This window comes from Falco rusticolus, chromosome 4 (genome assembly GCF_015220075.1).
Source record: "Falco rusticolus isolate bFalRus1 chromosome 4, bFalRus1.pri, whole genome shotgun sequence".
NCBI classification, from domain to species: Eukaryota; Metazoa; Chordata; class Aves; order Falconiformes; family Falconidae; genus Falco; species Falco rusticolus.
This window is the reverse complement of record NC_051190.1, coordinates 13,614,310-13,631,019: the sequence shown is the minus strand read 5'-3', so window position 1 is coordinate 13,631,019 and position 16,710 is coordinate 13,614,310. Positions and strand designations below refer to the sequence as shown.

Sequence of the window (16,710 nt, the reverse complement as noted above, 5' to 3'; positions counted from 1 at the left end):
AGCCTCGCGAGAGCGGGGCCCCCAAGTCCCGCGAGAGCGCAGAGCCCCGGCCCGCCTCGCAGCTTAAAGGGGCCGCGCCCCGGAGGGGAGGGGAGGGGGCGGCCGCTGGGGGGCGCCCTCCGCGGGGGGACGCGGGTGGGCACGGGGGTCGTCCGGTCGTCCGGGACACGCGGGGGGCGATGACCCACCACGCGGGACAGGACGGGTCCTGCCGCGGGGCTCGGGACGCCACCGACACGCGTGACCGTGGGGCTCCGCCGGCAGAGGGGTCCAGCGCAGCCGCCCCGGGGCTCCGCGGCAGGCGGGGGCGGCCCGGCCGCGACCCCCAGGCAGCAGCCGGGGGTGGCTCCGCGCCACCCCACGGGTGGGCGAGACCCCAGGGCAGGGGCTCCCAGCGGAAGGCGCTGCGGCCTCCGCGGCCGGTACCAGTGGGGGCTGCGCCCCGCCCCCGGGCGACATCGCGTGGCGAAGGCTCCCCCGTCGGGGCGAGGGGTCCCCGCACCGCGGGGCCGAGCCGGGGCTGCTTTAACGTGCCCATGTGCTCGGCGCGGCCTGCCCGTCCGCGCTGCCGCTTAAGGTGGCCCGTGGGGGCCGAGCGGGGCCTTCCTCCACCCCGGCAGGGCCGAGACCCCGGCCCCGGCGCTCAGGGCACGGGGGCCACGTCGGTCCCACCGGGGCAGCCCCACGCCCCCGGCACGGGGCCGGGCACGGGCCACCGGAGTAGAGTCCACCTTAAGGGGGGCCGGCTCCGGCGGTGTTTGTACACAGTGTGCACCTCGCCCGCCCCCGAAGCCCACCGCAGGCCCCGGGACCCTCCATCCCACCCCGCCACCCCCTCCCACCCAGCCTCACGGGCTCAGGGCAGGGGGAAACTGCAGCTCCCGCGGGGGCACCAGCCCTGCACAGAGGGTGGGAGCAGATCCCGACCCCCCTGGAAGAGGGGAGACCCCCGACCCCAGCACCCCAAGGCTGAGCCCAGGGGACAGGAGGCAGTGACAGCGCAGAGACAAGGCTGGGATGCTCCATTTATTGAGGTGATGCTGTGGGGCGCCCCGGGGGGCTGCGCCAAGGCACGGCGGCACTGAGGGTGCACAGGGACCCTGGGAAGCAGCACCACAGCAGCGCGGCAGCGGTGGGTCCCTCAGGCCTTGCCAGGGTCCTCCTTCAGCGTCACCGTCCGGTTGAACACCATCTGGGGAGAGGCAGAGGGTCAGCTCGGAGCCCCATGGTGGGCCGGGGTAGCTCTACGGTGGGCCGGGGCAGCCCCGCTGCCCCCTCCCCAGGGCTCACCTTCCCCTCCTTGCTGTCAGGATCCACAGAGAAGTAGCCCAGACGCTCAAACTGGAACTTGTCAAAGTGCCGGGCCGAGAGGACGGAGCTGTCGAGCAGGGCGTTGTGGACCACACGCATGGAGTCCTGGCAGGGGGAGGCAGCTCAGCCAGCACCCCCAGCTCCTCTTCCCCCTCCACAGCCCTGCTCGCCCCAGCCCCTCTCCCTGTCAGGACACGGCAGGGCCCTTCCCAGGGAGCATAGGGGTCACACAGAAGTGGGTGCCTTGGGTGTGGGTGCAGGACATCCCCAGCTCCCCCTGGGCCCATAATCCCAGCTCCTGCCACTACTCACAGGGTTGAGGTCACTCAGAAAACCACCAGGCACCTCCGACGGGTCTTCGGGATTTTTGTGCAAAAACCTGCCACGAGACAAGAGACTCACCCCAAAGCCGCTGCACAGGGGGATGTGGTACCCCATGGCAGCCATGGGGCAGCAACTCACAGGACCCCACAGCAGCATCTTCCCAGGCAAGGAGCTGGGCAGACCCCAGCAGAGCCCGCTGGTGCATGGCCATGCTGCCGCTCCAGCACCGCTGAGCTTGCACCTGTGCCTCCGCAGGAAGCCGGGTACTCACAGCCGCTCGTAGAGCCGCACTTCACACACCAGCGGCTCTGACACCCAGTGGATGAAGGCTTTGGGCTTCTCTGCCACATCTGACTTGGTGCAGGTCACCTCCAGCTCGATCACGCGCCCGCTGGCATCCTAGGGGAGAGGAGACAAGCGGAGCCATCAAGCAGCGGTCAGGCAGCGGGGCCCTATGCCACAAGGCAGCCCTGGGGCTGAACCGCCAGCCCCCCTGCTCAGAGCCACCTTGCTCCCCACTGCGAGGCACAGGGCTGGCAGTCTGCACCTGCACTGTGCCCACAGCCTGAGATGACCATCGCTGCCCTTCCCTGGTGGGGCATAGCCATGTCCTGCCATCCCACAGCCCAACCTCATGTCACCGGTGCCCAAAGCCACCCACCTTGATGACGTTCTGGACAGCAATGACGTAGCCAGCATGGCGCAGCCCCACCGGCTGCCCAGGAGCCAGGCGCTTGTAGCCCTTGTCCAGCTCCTGCAAGAGAGTTCAGGGCTGCAAGAGGGGGCTCAGCACAGGTAGCAGGTCCCTCCTCTAGCATGTGTCTCTGTCCCCATGACTGCATCCCCTTCCCCCCACCTCCTGCCATCCCAGGGATCGGCGCATCCATGGCTGTCTGAACTCCCACATTGCTGCGGGATGTTCTCCAGTGCACAGGCCAGGTGTGAGCACTATTGGTTGGACATATCCCAGCCAGGCTGAGTATAGTGGGCATTGCCCTGGTGTCCATCAGAGCTGCTGGCACATTTGGGAGTTGCAGTCAGGTGCCTGAACCTACCTGTGCCCTGTGCAGCACCAGCATCACTCCCAGCGCTGCCAGGCACCTGAGCTGTTGCTCCCAGGAGACAGGGCAGTATGGCCCAGTGGGCCCAGCTCACCTCCCTGAAGTCTGTCTCCTCGATGTAGATGGTGGACTGGAAGGGCACTTTGTGAAAACCCCGACTCTCATCAGATGGAAAGTTGGGCACAAGGACCTCGAGTGCCTGGGAAGAAGGAGGGAGTGAATGCTGACCTCGGGGAACCACACTCCCACCCCAGCCCATGGCAGTCTCACCTTTGGGGCAGGGAAGTTGGTGATGGTGACCTTGAGGGGCTCCAGGACAGCCATGGCACGAGGGGCCTGCTCGTTCAGCACCTCTCGCGCACACGCCTCCAGCAGATGTGGCTCCATTGTTGCCTGGGCCACTGTCACACCAACCTGCGGGACAGCCTGCTGTCACCACACCAGCCAGAAGACGCATCCACCTGCCCCATCCCATCCTGCCCCTGGCACCTACCCGGGCACAGAAGTTGTTGATGGCTTCAGGGGGGAAGCCTCGCCGGCGCAGGGCTGTCAGCGTGAAGAGCCGTGGGTCATCCCAGTCCCTGAGAAAACACCGATGTGACAGCCAGGCATGCCCCAGGTGGGACCCACCCTGTCTGCTGGCCCTGCTCCTACCTCACAGCACCCGTCTCCACCAGTCGGATGATTTTCCTCTTGGAGACAACAGTGTAGAGCAGGTTCAGGCGCCCATACTCCCACTGCACAGGGCAGTAGACATCCAGTGCGTTACACAGCCAGAAGTAGGAGGAGCGCCTGCAAGGGAGGCACCAGCACAGCCCGGCTGAGCCTCATGCCCACCCACAGCCCCACGGGCACACTGTTCCCAGCACTTTGGCAGCCACTGGGACACGGCCAGCTGCTCCCCCACAGAGCTGCCCCACCAGGTCCAGCTCAGCACTCACCTGGCCTGGAACTCCTTGGTGCAGAGGGAGTGTGTGATGTGCTCAATGGAGTCGCAGAGGCAGTGTGTGTAGTCATACGTGGGGTAGATGCACCTGCAAGGCAGAGCCCGGTGCTGCTCCCCTCCCAACACCTCCCCACTCCCGGCAGACGCAGACCCACCCCCACAACACATGCCAGGATGCCACAGGCCCTTCTTACCACTTGTCCCCAGTGCGGTGGTGTGGAGTGAACTTGACACGGTAGGCGACGGGGTCCATCTTCCCATCCTCCATCACCAGCTTCATCCGCAGCGTGGCCTCCCCCTCCCCAAACTTGCCCTTTCGCATGTCCTGTGGAGCAGGGGGGCAGCTGTCAGCTGAGCCACAGACCCGGCCCCCACAGGCACGCAGCGCCTGCCCCAGCCAGGGGTACCTCAAAGAGCAGGAGTGACTCCTCCACAGGCCGGTCCCGCCATGGTGATGGTGGTGGGTTGTGGCCCTTGATCTCCTCAACCTTCTGATGGCAGACATATGCCTGGCCCCTATGGAGAGGAAACGCCGTCACCAGGCCCATCCCCTGGGTGAGATGGAGCCCCAGCACTGGACATCCACACTGCCCTACTGCATCCATACCACCCCGGCATGCTCACCTGCGAATGAGCTCCAGGGCCCAGGTGTAGAGCTGGTCAAAGTAATCTGATGCATGGGTCACTGCATAGGGCTGGTAGCCTGTGGGGACAGGGGAAACAGTGGGTTAGAGACAACACCAGGGCTCAGCAGCAGGACCTGCATGCAGAGATGTCCCCAGCAGTGCCTGGCCCGATCCTGCCCGCCCCAGCCCGAGCCGCACCCAGCCACTCCACCATCTCCCGGATGGCTGTGAAGTACTTCTCCTCCTCCTTCTCGGGGTTGGTGTCATCATAGCGCAGGAAGCACACACCACCGTTGGCCTGGGGACAGGGGCACAGTGAGCAGCGGTTCCCTGAGGGACTGCAGGGCCAGGCCAGTGGCCAAGCAGCGGTGGGAGGCAGGGGCCAGGGTGAGCTGCCAGCAGGCCTTGGTGCTTCTCACCTTGGCGTAGCCGAAGTTGAAGTTGATGGCCTTGGCATGGCCAATGTGCAGGATCCCATTGGGCTCAGGAGGGAACCGTGTCCGCACCTGCAGGGGGGAAACGGAACACCTCTGTCCTTTGGCAGGAGACTGTCCCCCTCCCCGGCAGCAGGGGCACTGACATGAGCCCCCAGTGATCCCACACACCCTCTCTGAGTCACATCATTGCTGCCTCTGGCCGTGCCCTCGGTGAGCTGTGTGTTTGCCCAGCCACCCCACCCACCCACTGGAGCCTGGCACAGCAGTGCCACCCTCACAGGGAACCGCTGGGCTGAGGGACATGGTCTTACCTGCCCACCCGTGATTGCCAGGTGCTGCTTCAGCAGAGCCATGGTGTTGGGCGTCACCACGTAGCCCTCCGTCTTGTAGTTCTCTCCTGTGGGTAGGGAATGCTCAGGGCTGCAGCACTGCCCAAAGCAAGCCAAGCCCAAGCAGCCAGGATGGGAAGACACAGCGCTGGTCTGGTCTCCCACAGCATGGAGAGCTAGGGCCAGGTGCAGAGCTGGTGGAGCAGCCCCACACATGGCAGAGGCTCCTCGCACTCACCCGGCCTGTGGAACTTGAGGGCTTCTCCCCGCAGCTGCTCCAGCAGTGTCCGTGTCTCTGTGCACACCTCACCTGGGGGAAGAGACAGGCCTGAGCAGGGGCCTGACTGCAGTTCCCAGGGCCCAGCTCAGAGGCAGGTCCCAACCAGAAACCGAAGGGCCAGGGAAGCTGCCCGCAGGAGGACAATCTCTTACCGTTCTCCACCACGGCTGCCTTCTGCTTCTCTGCCGGGGCTGGTCGGGCCTTTGCAGCCTGCAGGGACCAGCACAGCATCCTGAGTGCCCAGCTCCAGCACACACCTTCCCTTCCTGGCCCAGCCTGCTGCCCCCAGCGCTCCCTTGGACCCATGCCCATGGTGGTGCCTGGGCCCAGAGCAGCTATTTGGGATGCTCAGCAGGGAAATACCATCACAGTTCCCTGCTTCCCCCTCCTCCTCACCTTTGGCTTCTTTTCCAGGTCAGCTTCTGTCTTTGGTCCCAGCAAATGCAGCACCTGGAGAAAAGCGACACAGACAGGACTAGAAAAGGCTCCCGGTGCCCCAAGGCCTGGAGGTGGCCCTGTTCAGCTGTCACCCCCCTCACCCTGCCCGCACCTACCCGGGGCAGGCTGTCCCCAGCACTGGCCCTCCCTTGAGACAGGCCAGCAGGTCCCACACCGGGAAGGGCACCGACAGGGGCCACCACCCCAAGCAGCACCTGACCCATTGCCCTCACACCCACCTGCAGGTCCACCTCGTTCTTGATGGTCTTCCCGTCTGCCCAGCGCAGCCGGCTCCGTGCCTCCCCTGTGGACAGGGCACCCCGGGGGTGAGGGGCACAGCCCAGCCCGAGGGGCTCCATCCATGGCACCACAGGTGGCAGCCACCCACAGCCCTGCCTGCACAGGGGACACGGCAGGACGTCTCCCCTGCATCGGGTGGGCTGCGGCACAGCCAGCGCCGCAGCAGCTGGGCCTGGGACAGCCCAGGGACACGGGCTGGCTCTCAGGATCCAAGGGAGGAGGTAGCGGCGCTGGCAGAGTCAGAACAGGGGGACCCGCCAGCGCCAAGCAGGGGCTGTGCCGGCGCCCCCCACTCACCCATCAGCAGCCCCATGTTGAAGCGGTAGCGCTCGGCCAACAGCTCTGCTCGGTGCTCGCCGATCACGGCCTCCACCTGGGCGGGAGAACGGGGCGGCCGGGGTGAGCGGGGCGGGCAGGGAGCGCAGCACCCGGGGCCGCCCCGTCCAGCTGCCCGGTGCCCCACTCACCGCCTCCTCGATCTGCTCGGGGGTGACGCACACCCCTACCCCACAGGCCCGCTCGAAGTCCGCCGCGTCCAGGGGCTCCAGCGGGTGGCTCCTCACGTACTCCAGGGCGGCTGGGGACAGAGGGGGGTGAGCAGCAGGGCCCGGGGCCGCCAGCCAGGGCCAGGGGGGTGCCGGAGCCGCACGGTACCGCTGAGCTGCAGGTCGGTGAGGATCTCCCTGCGCACGATGTAGCCGACAACGAAGCCGAGGTGCTTCGGGTCCCTGAGGCGGGCGGCCGCGTTGTACAGCAGCGTCCCGGTGCCTTTGTCCAGGGCCGGGCCCAGCGCGCTCCGAGCCTGCCGCCGCCCCGGGGAAGTGTCACGGCGGGCCCGGGGCTCAGCCCTGGCGAACCGGCGGCCCCGGGGCGGGACGGGGGTGGCCGGGCGGGGAGCGCCAAGGGCCGGGGCCGCTCGGCGGGGGCGAGAGGAGGCGGGGCCGGGGGGTCCCGGGGAGGTGAGCGCGGGGAGGCGGGGCCGGGGGGTCCCGGGGGTGACGCCGCCGCACCGGGGACCGGGGGAGCGGGGCGGGGGCCCGCAGCGGGCGCACCTGCAGCACGGCCTGGCGGAGCAGCGCGCTGAGCGCCCCGTTGCGCATCGTCTCGCGGGCTTTGGCCTCGCTGAGGCCGATGCCAGTGAAAAGCCGCAACGCCTCCTCCGCCTCCTCCGTCGCCATCGCCCCCACCGCCGCCGCCGCCGCCATGCTGCTGTCGCCTCCACCGCCCGCCCGGGGGGCGGGGCCACGCCCAGCCAATCGGAGCGGGGAGGGCGGGTGGCCGGCACAGTTCGAGCCAATCGACATTAAGAGGGACACCCCTCGACCAACGGGACGGGGGAGCTCGGTGCTGGCTCCGCGAATAGGGACGCAGGGGGCGTGGCTAAGCCTGCGGCCGGTTGCATCATTTAAAGAGCCAGGCGGTGGCGACGACCACGTGGGGGGCGGGGCAGGGGAGGGGCAGGGGGGGCGGGGGCGGGCCACGCCTGTGCCAGGCCCCGCCCCGCACCCACCGCCCGCGGCCCTTTGTCCTCACCCGGCAGCCGCCGCCCGCCCAGAGCGGCCCCGGCGGAAGGCTCGCCGCTCCCCGGGCCCCCGCCTGCCCCGCGGACGGGCCCCGCCTCCGGCCGGGGGACACACACGTGCCCGAAGGGCTATGCCGGGGGTGGCGGTGGCTGCTCCGGCCCGGTAGCCCCCGGCCCCCCAGCCCACTGCTCCCTCCCTTGCCTTCCCTCTGTGTCTTCCCAGCCCGGTGTCCTCCTGACCCCGCCCCCAGCCTGGTGTCCTGTCTAGCCAGTATCCTCAGCAACCCCAGACCAGTGTTCCCCCAGTTTCCCCAGTCTGGTGTTCCCCAAACCCAGTGTCCCCCCAGGCCAGCAACACCTGGCTACCCCAGCCCAGTGCCTCCTAACTTCCCCAGTCTGGTGTCCCCAGCTCCCCCAGTCCAGTGCCCCTCCATGCCAGTATCCTCTGGCTACCCCAGCCTGGTGTCCCCCCAACTTCCCCAGTCTGGTGTCTCCCCAGGCCAGCATCCTGTGTGTCCCCCAGCCAGTGTCCCCCCAGCTTCCCCAGCACAGTGTCCACTGACTCCCCCAGCCTGATGCCCGCAGCTTACCCAGCTCTCCGCATCGTCCCCTGGCTCTTCCAGTCTGGTGTCCACCCCCAAGCCCACCCCCACACCAGCAGCAGCAGACCTGAGCAGTTGGGGAAGGGGGTTTATTGGCAACACCTGGTGGGAGGAGGCACCATCATGTCCTGCCAGCCAGAGCCACCGGACACGGCCAGGCAAGGCAGGTCTTGGCTCCTCCATGGGCAGGTTGGGCAGGCAATGCTGGGGTTCCTGGGGGTCCCACACCACCGACTGGCACTGGGATGGAGCTATAGCTCCATCCCAGTGCCAGGCACTGGCTCTGTCCCCTCAGTAGCTGCCTGCTCCCTGCCTTCAGCTGGCAGAGGCTTCAGGCTATAGCGGACACTAATGTTGGTACCCGAGATGCTGCGATACTCGCCCATCTCCGTACGAACAGTTTCGTTCTGGGTGATGGTGAGCAGCACCGGGATGGAGAGCGTCACCTCCTTCCGCAAGACCTGGATGCTGAGTGCCGTGTGGGGGGGGATCTTTGCCGGCAGCTGCACCTCCACGCGTTCCCGGCGGGTGCTGGATTCACTGCGCCCTTTCTGCACCGTGAAGATGTTGGAGGCTTCCACGGTCAACGTGAAAGAGAGCCCGGCTTTGAGGCTGGTGGTGTTGCTGAAGTGGAAGCTCTGCCAGAGCGTGGTGCCATACTCCCTGCTGCTGCTGGCTGCCAGCACCTGCTCCGACTCAGTCTCATTCACCCCTTCGATCTCATCCACCAGCACTTCCCGCTCCGCTTCCACCCGCTTCTGCTCCCAGAGGAGACGCGCTGAGACCAGGGGCTGCCCGGGCCGCAGCGGGCGCAGGTGGGACAGCCGAGCCTGGAAGTTCAGCTCAGGTTTGTAGTCTGCAAGACGCTCACCGGGCCATGCCACGCAGTGCCAGCCACCCCGGCCGGGATGCTGGTAGAGCAGCCAGACACCTCGCTGCACTATGTGGGAGGCCACCCGGTCGTTGAAGTACCCGTACGCCAGGTTGGTCTCCTCTGTCACCACCTTGCAGGCGCCTTGAAAGTTGGGGCGCTCATAGAGTACGATCTGGGGGTCCCCCAGGTCATGGTGCACAAGGCGCAGTGATGAGAAGCTGTTGGGCCGTCCCACGGAGGGGTACTCACCCTCCTCAAAGGCGTGTGGCTCTCCCTCGTACTTGGGGTCCGTGTAGGCGATCCAAGGCTGTCCCACCACCTTCAGGGAGGCAATGCAATCCCCAAAATCCAACTCGTGGAGGTCGGGCACGTCGCAGGTGAACTCCCGTCTCAGCCCCTCAAAATTGGCACGCTCGTACACCACGATCTGGTTCATGGTGCCGTGGGTGCCCACCCCTACCAGGACAACACGCACGTCAAGTCCCCTCGTGTGGGCTCACGTGGGAAACCTGTGGGGAAAGCCTGGCCAGCGAGGGGGCACCCTGGCACCCCTTTATCCCCTCTCCTCTGCCTGGTCCTTGAGCTCTCACCGTCTGTGCCAGCAGCACCCCAACACCAGCCCGCAGCTGTGCCTTTTACGAGGGGGTGGCGGGGCCAGGGCGTGCTGCGGCACGAAGCGAAGGCAATGACGGCGCTCGCCCCCGCACCCGCGCCCAGCTCCGCTCCGGCGGCTGGGAGCCAGCCAGGCCCCGCACGGCTGTACCGCGGCCGGTGCACTGGGATGCCAGCCGGCCTCGCAGACCAGCCCTGCTGGAAAGTCCTGCTGTGCCCTAGGCACGCAGCGCTCCAGTGCTAACGAGTCACTGACAATTATCACTGATGCTTCCGCCCTGCCCGCACTAATTATGGTGTGCATTGCCGGTGGGGCAGGAACTGCCGGCTCGCCCCAGTGGGGTGAGAGAGTATCGTGGTAGGGTGAGCCAGCACCCCGAGACAAGCTGCTCAGCACCCTGGTGCCCCCGGACGCAGGACATGACCTGCCCTGGCATAGCACCACTGCCCCAGCCCTGCGTGCAAGCATGGCCAGGGCAGGTGGTAGCACTTCTGCCTTGTGTCTCCATGAGCAGGATGGTCACAACGCTGCTGGACAGTGATGGGTGCCAGCACTGGGCACAGTGGGACTCTGATGCCCAGCCAGGGCACAGGGACAGCTGGCAGCCGCCCCAAGCACAATGTGCCACGGGCTTCCTCAGGGTACCGTGTGGGTCCCCATGGCATGGGCTGGAGCTAGCCTCCACAGGAGCCACCGGTGCAGGGCACAGGGCACATGCGCTCCCCGGCTGGCACTGGGGTTGAGGCAGCTCAAGGGGTCTAGGGCAGGCAGAGCCTCTGGCTTCTCCTGCCTGTGCCCCCACAGCCCTCCCCAGCCCAGGGCTGTCCCTATGGCACAGCACAGGGAGCAGAGAACCCCAAAATAGACATGAGCAGCTCCTGGCTGGATCATGACCCACCCCAGAAGCCCCTGTGTTGAGCTGGGGACAGGCAGGACCCCCAAAGCCTCTGGGCTGAAATCTGCCCCGTGGGGCTGGGAAGTGGGGCATGGGGTACCCCAGTCCCACAGGGGAACCTGGGTTTGGCACCGCCTGCAGGCACCCACATCCTGTGGTGTATGAGGATGGAGACCCCACCGCTCAGGCAGCCTGTCCTGCCCCAGCCCCAAATCACCCAGGAGAGGAATGCAGATGTCCCCACATCCCTGAGCCCTGTTCCCCCCCAAACCTCCGTCCCACACGCAAGTGCCACCCCACATCTCCCCCCCAAGCTTCCCACTGCCGGTGCCGCTGTTCCCGTGCCTGCAGTGCCGGGGCTGCCAGGGTCTCCCAGTTTATTGCCAGATGTTGGGGCGGTCGGGGTTACACCAGACAAACGCTACAGGAAGCGGTTAGTGAGCGGGGGGCCGCGGGGGCCACGGGCGGGGGCTGGGGAAGGGCTGTCCTGCTGGCTCCCCCGGCTCGCAGCCTCCCCGCCGGCCCCCCGGGCTGCCACGCTCCCCCGCGCCAGGGACCCCTCCCGCTCCCTGCGGCCGCCCCGGCCCCACGGCCACCAGAACCCCCCCACCTCGCTGTCGCGCACACCCCCCCTGCGGCGAGGCCAGCGGGCTGGGGCAGCACGGGGGGCGCGGGCAGCGTGGGTGGGAGGCAGTGCTGGCATTATTGCTATGGCGGGCGGGAGCAGTGCGACCCTCCCCATGCTCAGATCACAGTCTCGAAGAGCGTCGCCTTCTCCTTGGGGGGCTCTGGGGCCAGCAATTTGGCTTCTGCCTCAGGTGTCAGGTACTCCAGGTGGTGGTGGCCCCAGATCGGAGTGGTCAGGAGCTGCCAGCGCTGCGGGGACGCTGTGTCAGCACCCAGGGACGGCAGCACTGGGGACTGCCTCAACCCAGCATGGAGCATCCCCCCGCTGCACAGGGATGGGACCGAGATGGGGACAGGGGTGGGATTTGGGTGGGGATGGAGGTGAGGCTGGGACAGGGAGGGGATTGAAATGGGATTGAGAGAGGGAGTGGGACTGCACGGGGACAAGGATGAGATGGGGGTGGGACTGAAACTGATGGAGACACAATTTGGCTGGGAGTGAGAATGACAGGGATGGGGCTGAGACAGTGATGTAAGTAAGGATAGGATTCAGGTGAGGTTGGGAGTGAGACAGGGATGGGGACGGGGTGGAAATCCGAAAGGGATGGGGACAGGGACGGGATTTGACTGGGGACAGGGATGAGATGGCAATGTGGGCATTGCTGGGTTCTGAATGGGGACAGGACTGAGATGGGGACAGGGACAAGGATGGCTGAGATGGGGTGAGGACGGAGGCAGCAGGAACCCCTCTGTGCCGCCCTCACCTCTCGCAGGGAGCCTTTGCAGCGCAGGAGCTTGTAGAGGACGGTGCAGGGGATGCAGAGCATTGAAGACAGTGCCAGGACCCAGCCGATGGCGTCCCCCCACCACGGGTACACGTACGTCTTGTTGTAGGTCAACGGCTTGTAGTTCACCACGTGGAACACAAAGATGCCCTGGGTGGAGAGAGGGGGGTGAGGTGCCACGGGGCAGGGGGCTGGTGGCTCCAAAACCCCCACGTGAGTTACCCCACGGCCCTGACATGCGTGTTGGCCCATGACCGAGACACGCGTGTCACCCCGTGGCTGCCGTGCCCGAAGCAGCCGCCTGGGGGAGCGCGGTGCCCGTGGCACGGCCGGGGCAGCGCGCACACACACGCACACGCGTGTCCCCACGCGGGGCAGCCCCGCTCACCACGCAGACCAGTGGCGTCACCACGGCCCAGCACCACTTCATGAAGGGCAGGGGCCGATAGCCGATCATGCGGGCCACATCGTCCATGAAGCGGTCGGCACCTGCAGCAAGAAGGGTGTCAGCTGGGCTCCTGGGTCCCCTTGTGTCCCCCACCCGTGTCCCCCTGGCCTCACCGTAAACCCAGGCAATGACCACGCACTCCCAGAAAGCCTGCCACAGCAGCGTGATCCCACTGGCCGAGTAGTTGTCAAAGAGCTGGAACACGTACATGCCGCCCTGCCGGGACGGCACCGCGTGTCACCAGGGCTGTGCTGGCTGCCCCATGCTGGCTGGGTGCCTGCACACTGGCATGGGCACAGCCTTGCCGTGCCGGTGCCCCACCTGGCATGGCCACCCTGCATGCCGTGGGCACCCTGTGCTCCCACAGCACCCCCACGATGACAGGCACCCCCGTGGCATGGAGACCTCCCAGCTACAGGCACCCCCATGCCATGGGCACCCCCCACTGCCACGGGTGCCGCAGCCCCGGGGAGCTCCCACCATGTGCTGGGGCCCCATGGGAGGTGATGTCCTGGGGGCAGGCATAGGTGTCCCTGCCATGTCCCCCACCTGCGTGACCATGGAGAGGTCGATGAGGCAGCAGACGACACAGCAGAGCGCAGCGGTGAGCTCGCGGCGCAGCGAGCCAGCCCCCGGCTGGGGGAACAGGTCCAGGATGCCCGTGATGAAACCCTCCACACCGACAAACTGTAGCAGAGAGCGGGGCTCAGTGGGGACATGCCACCCCGTCCCCTCCCCATCCCCCCACCTGCCATCGCACCTGGCTGTCCAGCCCCAGCACAAGGAGCATGAAGAAGAAAAGCGTGGCCCAGAGCGGGGACAAGGGCATCAGTGTCACAGCTTTGGGGTAGGCGATAAAAGCCAGCCCAGGGCCTGCGGGAGAGCGGGGTCAGTGGTGCCACCCCAGGGGTGGACACAGGGGACAGGGTGCCAATGGACACTCACCGGACTCGGCCACCTTGGAGATGTCCACGCCTTGCTCAGAGGCCATGAAGCCCAGCACAGAGAAGACGACGAAGCCGGCAAAGAAGCTGGTGGAGCTGTTGATCACGGCCAGGATGTAGGCATCCCTGTGGGCAGAGTGGGTTAGGGGGCGCTGGGGGGACACGGGGGGGGGACACTGGGGGACACCCTACAGCCAGCACAGCCCTACCTGTAGCAGTTGTTATGGAAGCGGTTGTAGCTGCCCAGCGCGGTCAGGGCACCCAGCCCAATGGCGTAGGAGAAGAAGATCTGGGTGCCAGCATCGATCCAGACCTAGGGCGCAAGGGAGGGCGTCGGGGTGTGGGGAGGGTGCCCAGCGCTCAGCCCCCTTCCGCCCTCCCCACTGCCCTCACCTGCGCCTCAGCCAGCTTGGACCAGTCGGGTTTCAGGTAGTAGACGATGCCGCCCAGTGCCCCGGGCAGTGTCACCCCATGGACCAGCAGCAGGATGAGGACCACGTAGGGGAAGAGTGCCGTGAAGTAGACAATCTGCAGAGATGTTGGTGCCAGTGAGACCTCCCCATCAGGCTGGGACTCTCCATCATGTGCCACAGGTGTCCCAGCGGGACTGGGGCTTGGGGACGTCCCCAGTGGCTGGTGGCACCTCTCAGACAGATGTGGGACAGGGGTTTTTGCACCCTCATAGTGTACAGCACGGGAGGGCAGGAGCCAGCAGTGTTGTGTGCTGCAGTCCCCTCCCCACATGCCAGTGGCCCCAATGTGTCCCTCCCTGCCTGGCCAGCATCACCTTCCCGGTTGACTTGACACCCTTCCAGATGCAGAAATAGACGACGACCCAGGTGGTGACCAAGCAGAGGATCATCTGCCAGTTCATGTCCCCTGGCTCGCTGAGGTCCCCCGAGAGCCGCAGCACCTTGTTCCTGCAGAATGGGGCTGTGATGAGTGCCAGCACGACACCCCCAGCCCCAGGCAAGACCCCCTGGTCCCCACGCTCACTCCCAAAACTCGATGACGGGCGAGCGCTTGCTGGCCAGGTCAGCGCAGCTGAGGTTGAAGGGGCCAGCGTCGGCGCTGGCATTGCTGCTGCTGTTGCGGCAGAGCTCAAGGTGGAAGAGCTCAGCGCACTGCTCGGTGTTCCAGGCGTGGCCGCAGGTGGCCCAGGGCAGAGTGTCCGTCAGCGAGTGCACCAGGTAGAAGAGACCCCACACCAGGATCATGATGTAGTAGGAGTTGCAGAAGAAGACGATCACCATGGAAGCCAGGCCCAGACCTGCGGCACAGGGAGATCACAGCCCGCGGGCACCCATGGGTACCTGGCAGCCCAGCGGGGTGGGGGAACTGGCAGCCTGGGGTGGAACAGGGGCTGCTGGCGCGGACGGGGCTGGACATGGGGTGCTGGTGGGGACACAGGGAGCCAGCAGCCCAGCGCAAGGCAGGGGAGGAGCCGGTGGGGCTGCGGGGAGCTGGCTGCCCTGGGTGGGACAGGACAGGGGGGAGCTGGCAGGGACGGGGACAGGGGGGAGCTGGCTGCCTTAGGCGAGACAGGGGGGAGCTGGTGGGGACGGGAAAGGGGGGAGCTGGCGGGGGACGGGACAGGACAGGATACGGATAAGCAGCAGCACGGCAAGGACAGAGGGGAGCTGGCGGGGCACAGTGCAGGGAAGCCGGCAGGACACTGCTGAGGTGGGGATCCAGCAGCCCCCAGGGAGGCCAGCGGCACGCAGGCAGGGAGCGGCAGGGGCAAGCAAGGCAGCACAGGGTGCCACGGGGCACGGGCGCAGGCAGCTGCCACCCTTGGCTGGGGTGCAGAGTAGCAGTGGGACGTGGGCAAGGTGCACAGGAGAAGGCAGGGCGCGCGCAGGGTGCAGGCAGCCGGTGCCCAGGCAGGGTGCCGGCAGGGCGCTGCCAGCCCCGCGCAGGGCACTGGGGCCCCTGGGCAGGGCACAGGGTGCCAGGGGCCACGGGCAGGGAGCACGGGGCCACGGGCAGGGCGCGGCGTTACCCTTGAAGAGGGGGGCGATGTTCCAGGCGGCGATGCCCCCCTGCTTCATGAACTGCCCCAGGGCCACCTCCAGGAAGAAGACGGGGATGCCGCCCACGAAGACGATGAGCAGGTAGGGGATGAGGAAGACGCCTGGGGCCGGGGGGGGGAGGGGGCACGGGGCCGGCTCAGCCGCCGCCGCCCCCCCCGGGTCCCCCCGGGTCCCCCTTCCCTCCCCGCGCCGCCCGCCCGGGCGCAGCGAATGGCAAAGGCGCCTCCGCGCCCTCCCCTCGCCGCGCCGCCGATGTAGGTCAGGGCGGGCAGGTGGCGGGGGGCTCCCCACGGACCCCCACGCCGCCGGTACGCCGGACACCCGTGGGGTGCCCCACAAGCCCCCGCGGGCGGCCCCTTGCACCGGGGAGGCACCCACGCACACTGTGAGGTGGAAAGCGGGGTGCTCCCACGCGCCGTGGGGTGCCCCCCCTCCACGGGGCGGGCACGGGGCTCACCTCCGCCGTTCTTGTAACACAGGTAGGGGAAGCGCCAGACGTTGCCCAGCCCCACGGCGAAACCCACGCAGGACATGATGAAATCCATCTGCCGGGTCCACGTCTCCCGCTCGGGGGCGGCCGCTTTCGGGGGGCCGGGGGGTCCCACCAGCGGCGCCGTCACTGCCCGCTCCTCGCCCGCCGCGGGGGGGTCCGTGCCCTCCGCCTCGCCGCGGCCCTCTGCCGAGACGGGGCGGGGGGGGGGGCACGCTGCCGTCACGTGCGCCCGTGGGGCGCGCGCGGGGAGGGGGGGAGCGCGGGGAGACCGAAGGTCCCCCCGCGCCTGCCGCCCCCCCCGCCGCCGCGCGCCCCTCTCCGCGTGAAGGGGCGTGACGTCAGATGTCAGGCAGTCGCGTGACGTCACAATGCAGAGCGGTGACTCACCCCGCGGCGGCGGGAGGGGGCGCGCCGCGGTCGCGCGTGGCCGTGGACACCTCCCCCCCCCCCCATCCCCGAACCTCATCCCTCCCCGGCGCTTCCCGCTTACCGGAGCCCGCGGGGGCAGCAGCGGCGGCGGCCGCGGCGGCTGCGGCGTCGCGTCGCGGGGCGGCGGGCGGCTGCGGGGCGGCCGTGTCGGCGGGGACGGGGGGCATGTCGCGGGGGGCCGGGGAGCGGGGGCGGGTCGGGGGCGGCTCCGTGGCCGTGGGGGGGCTCAGAAGCAATCCACGAAGCACTTGAAGGTGAGTCGGAAGAACCTCATTGAGGGCGGCGGGGCGCGGCGGGGCGGGCCGGGCCGGGCGGGCGGCTCAGAGCCGGGCTGCGGGGCCGGCGCCGCGCGGCCGCTCCGGGGCTCTCTGCGCCGCGGCACCGGGCGGCGGC

At 67.9% G+C, this 16,710-nt stretch overlaps 3 protein-coding genes across 4 annotated transcripts; all 3 read right to left on the bottom strand.

Moving 5' to 3' along the window:
- Positions 1-1,012: 1,012 nt before the first annotated feature.
- QARS1 (glutaminyl-tRNA synthetase 1) lies at positions 1,013-7,274 on the bottom strand. Its single transcript, XM_037386683.1, has 24 exons — positions 7,105-7,274; positions 6,707-6,854; positions 6,520-6,629; positions 6,350-6,425; positions 5,992-6,056; positions 5,711-5,764; positions 5,467-5,524; positions 5,273-5,344; positions 5,017-5,102; positions 4,688-4,774; positions 4,467-4,566; positions 4,267-4,345; positions 4,050-4,158; positions 3,837-3,967; positions 3,638-3,730; positions 3,351-3,488; positions 3,190-3,277; positions 2,967-3,110; positions 2,791-2,895; positions 2,297-2,389; positions 1,907-2,034; positions 1,624-1,690; positions 1,291-1,416; positions 1,013-1,192 (listed from the first exon to the last, which is right to left on the bottom strand). Exons 1-24 carry the CDS (start codon positions 7,255-7,257, stop codon positions 1,142-1,144), a joined length of 2,361 nt encoding a protein of 786 aa, XP_037242580.1. The 5' UTR covers positions 7,258-7,274; the 3' UTR covers positions 1,013-1,141.
- Positions 7,275-8,252: 978 nt separating this feature from the next.
- Positions 8,253-10,836, bottom strand: LOC119147505 (epidermal differentiation-specific protein-like). The gene has a single exon (XM_037386628.1). It carries the CDS (start codon positions 9,484-9,486, stop codon positions 8,428-8,430), a length of 1,059 nt encoding a protein of 352 aa, XP_037242525.1. The 5' UTR covers positions 9,487-10,836; the 3' UTR covers positions 8,253-8,427.
- An 84-nt stretch (positions 10,837-10,920) lies between these two features.
- SLC6A8 (solute carrier family 6 member 8) lies at positions 10,921-16,698 on the bottom strand. 2 transcript variants are annotated; one of them, XM_037386625.1, is made up of 14 exons: positions 16,379-16,697; positions 15,853-16,071; positions 15,365-15,496; positions 14,359-14,632; positions 14,150-14,282; positions 13,756-13,890; positions 13,572-13,675; positions 13,364-13,488; positions 13,179-13,291; positions 12,968-13,105; positions 12,532-12,634; positions 12,359-12,459; positions 11,950-12,120; positions 10,921-11,434 (listed from the first exon to the last, which is right to left on the bottom strand). In XM_037386625.1, exons 1-14 carry the CDS (start codon positions 16,482-16,484, stop codon positions 11,303-11,305), a joined length of 1,986 nt encoding a protein of 661 aa, XP_037242522.1. In that variant the 5' UTR covers positions 16,485-16,697; the 3' UTR covers positions 10,921-11,302. The 2 variants fall into 2 exon arrangements, with proteins under 2 accessions (XP_037242522.1, XP_037242524.1); XM_037386627.1 differs by lacking the exon at positions 15,365-15,496 and having other exon boundaries at positions 16,379-16,698.
- Between the last annotated feature and the right edge of the window lie 12 nt (positions 16,699-16,710).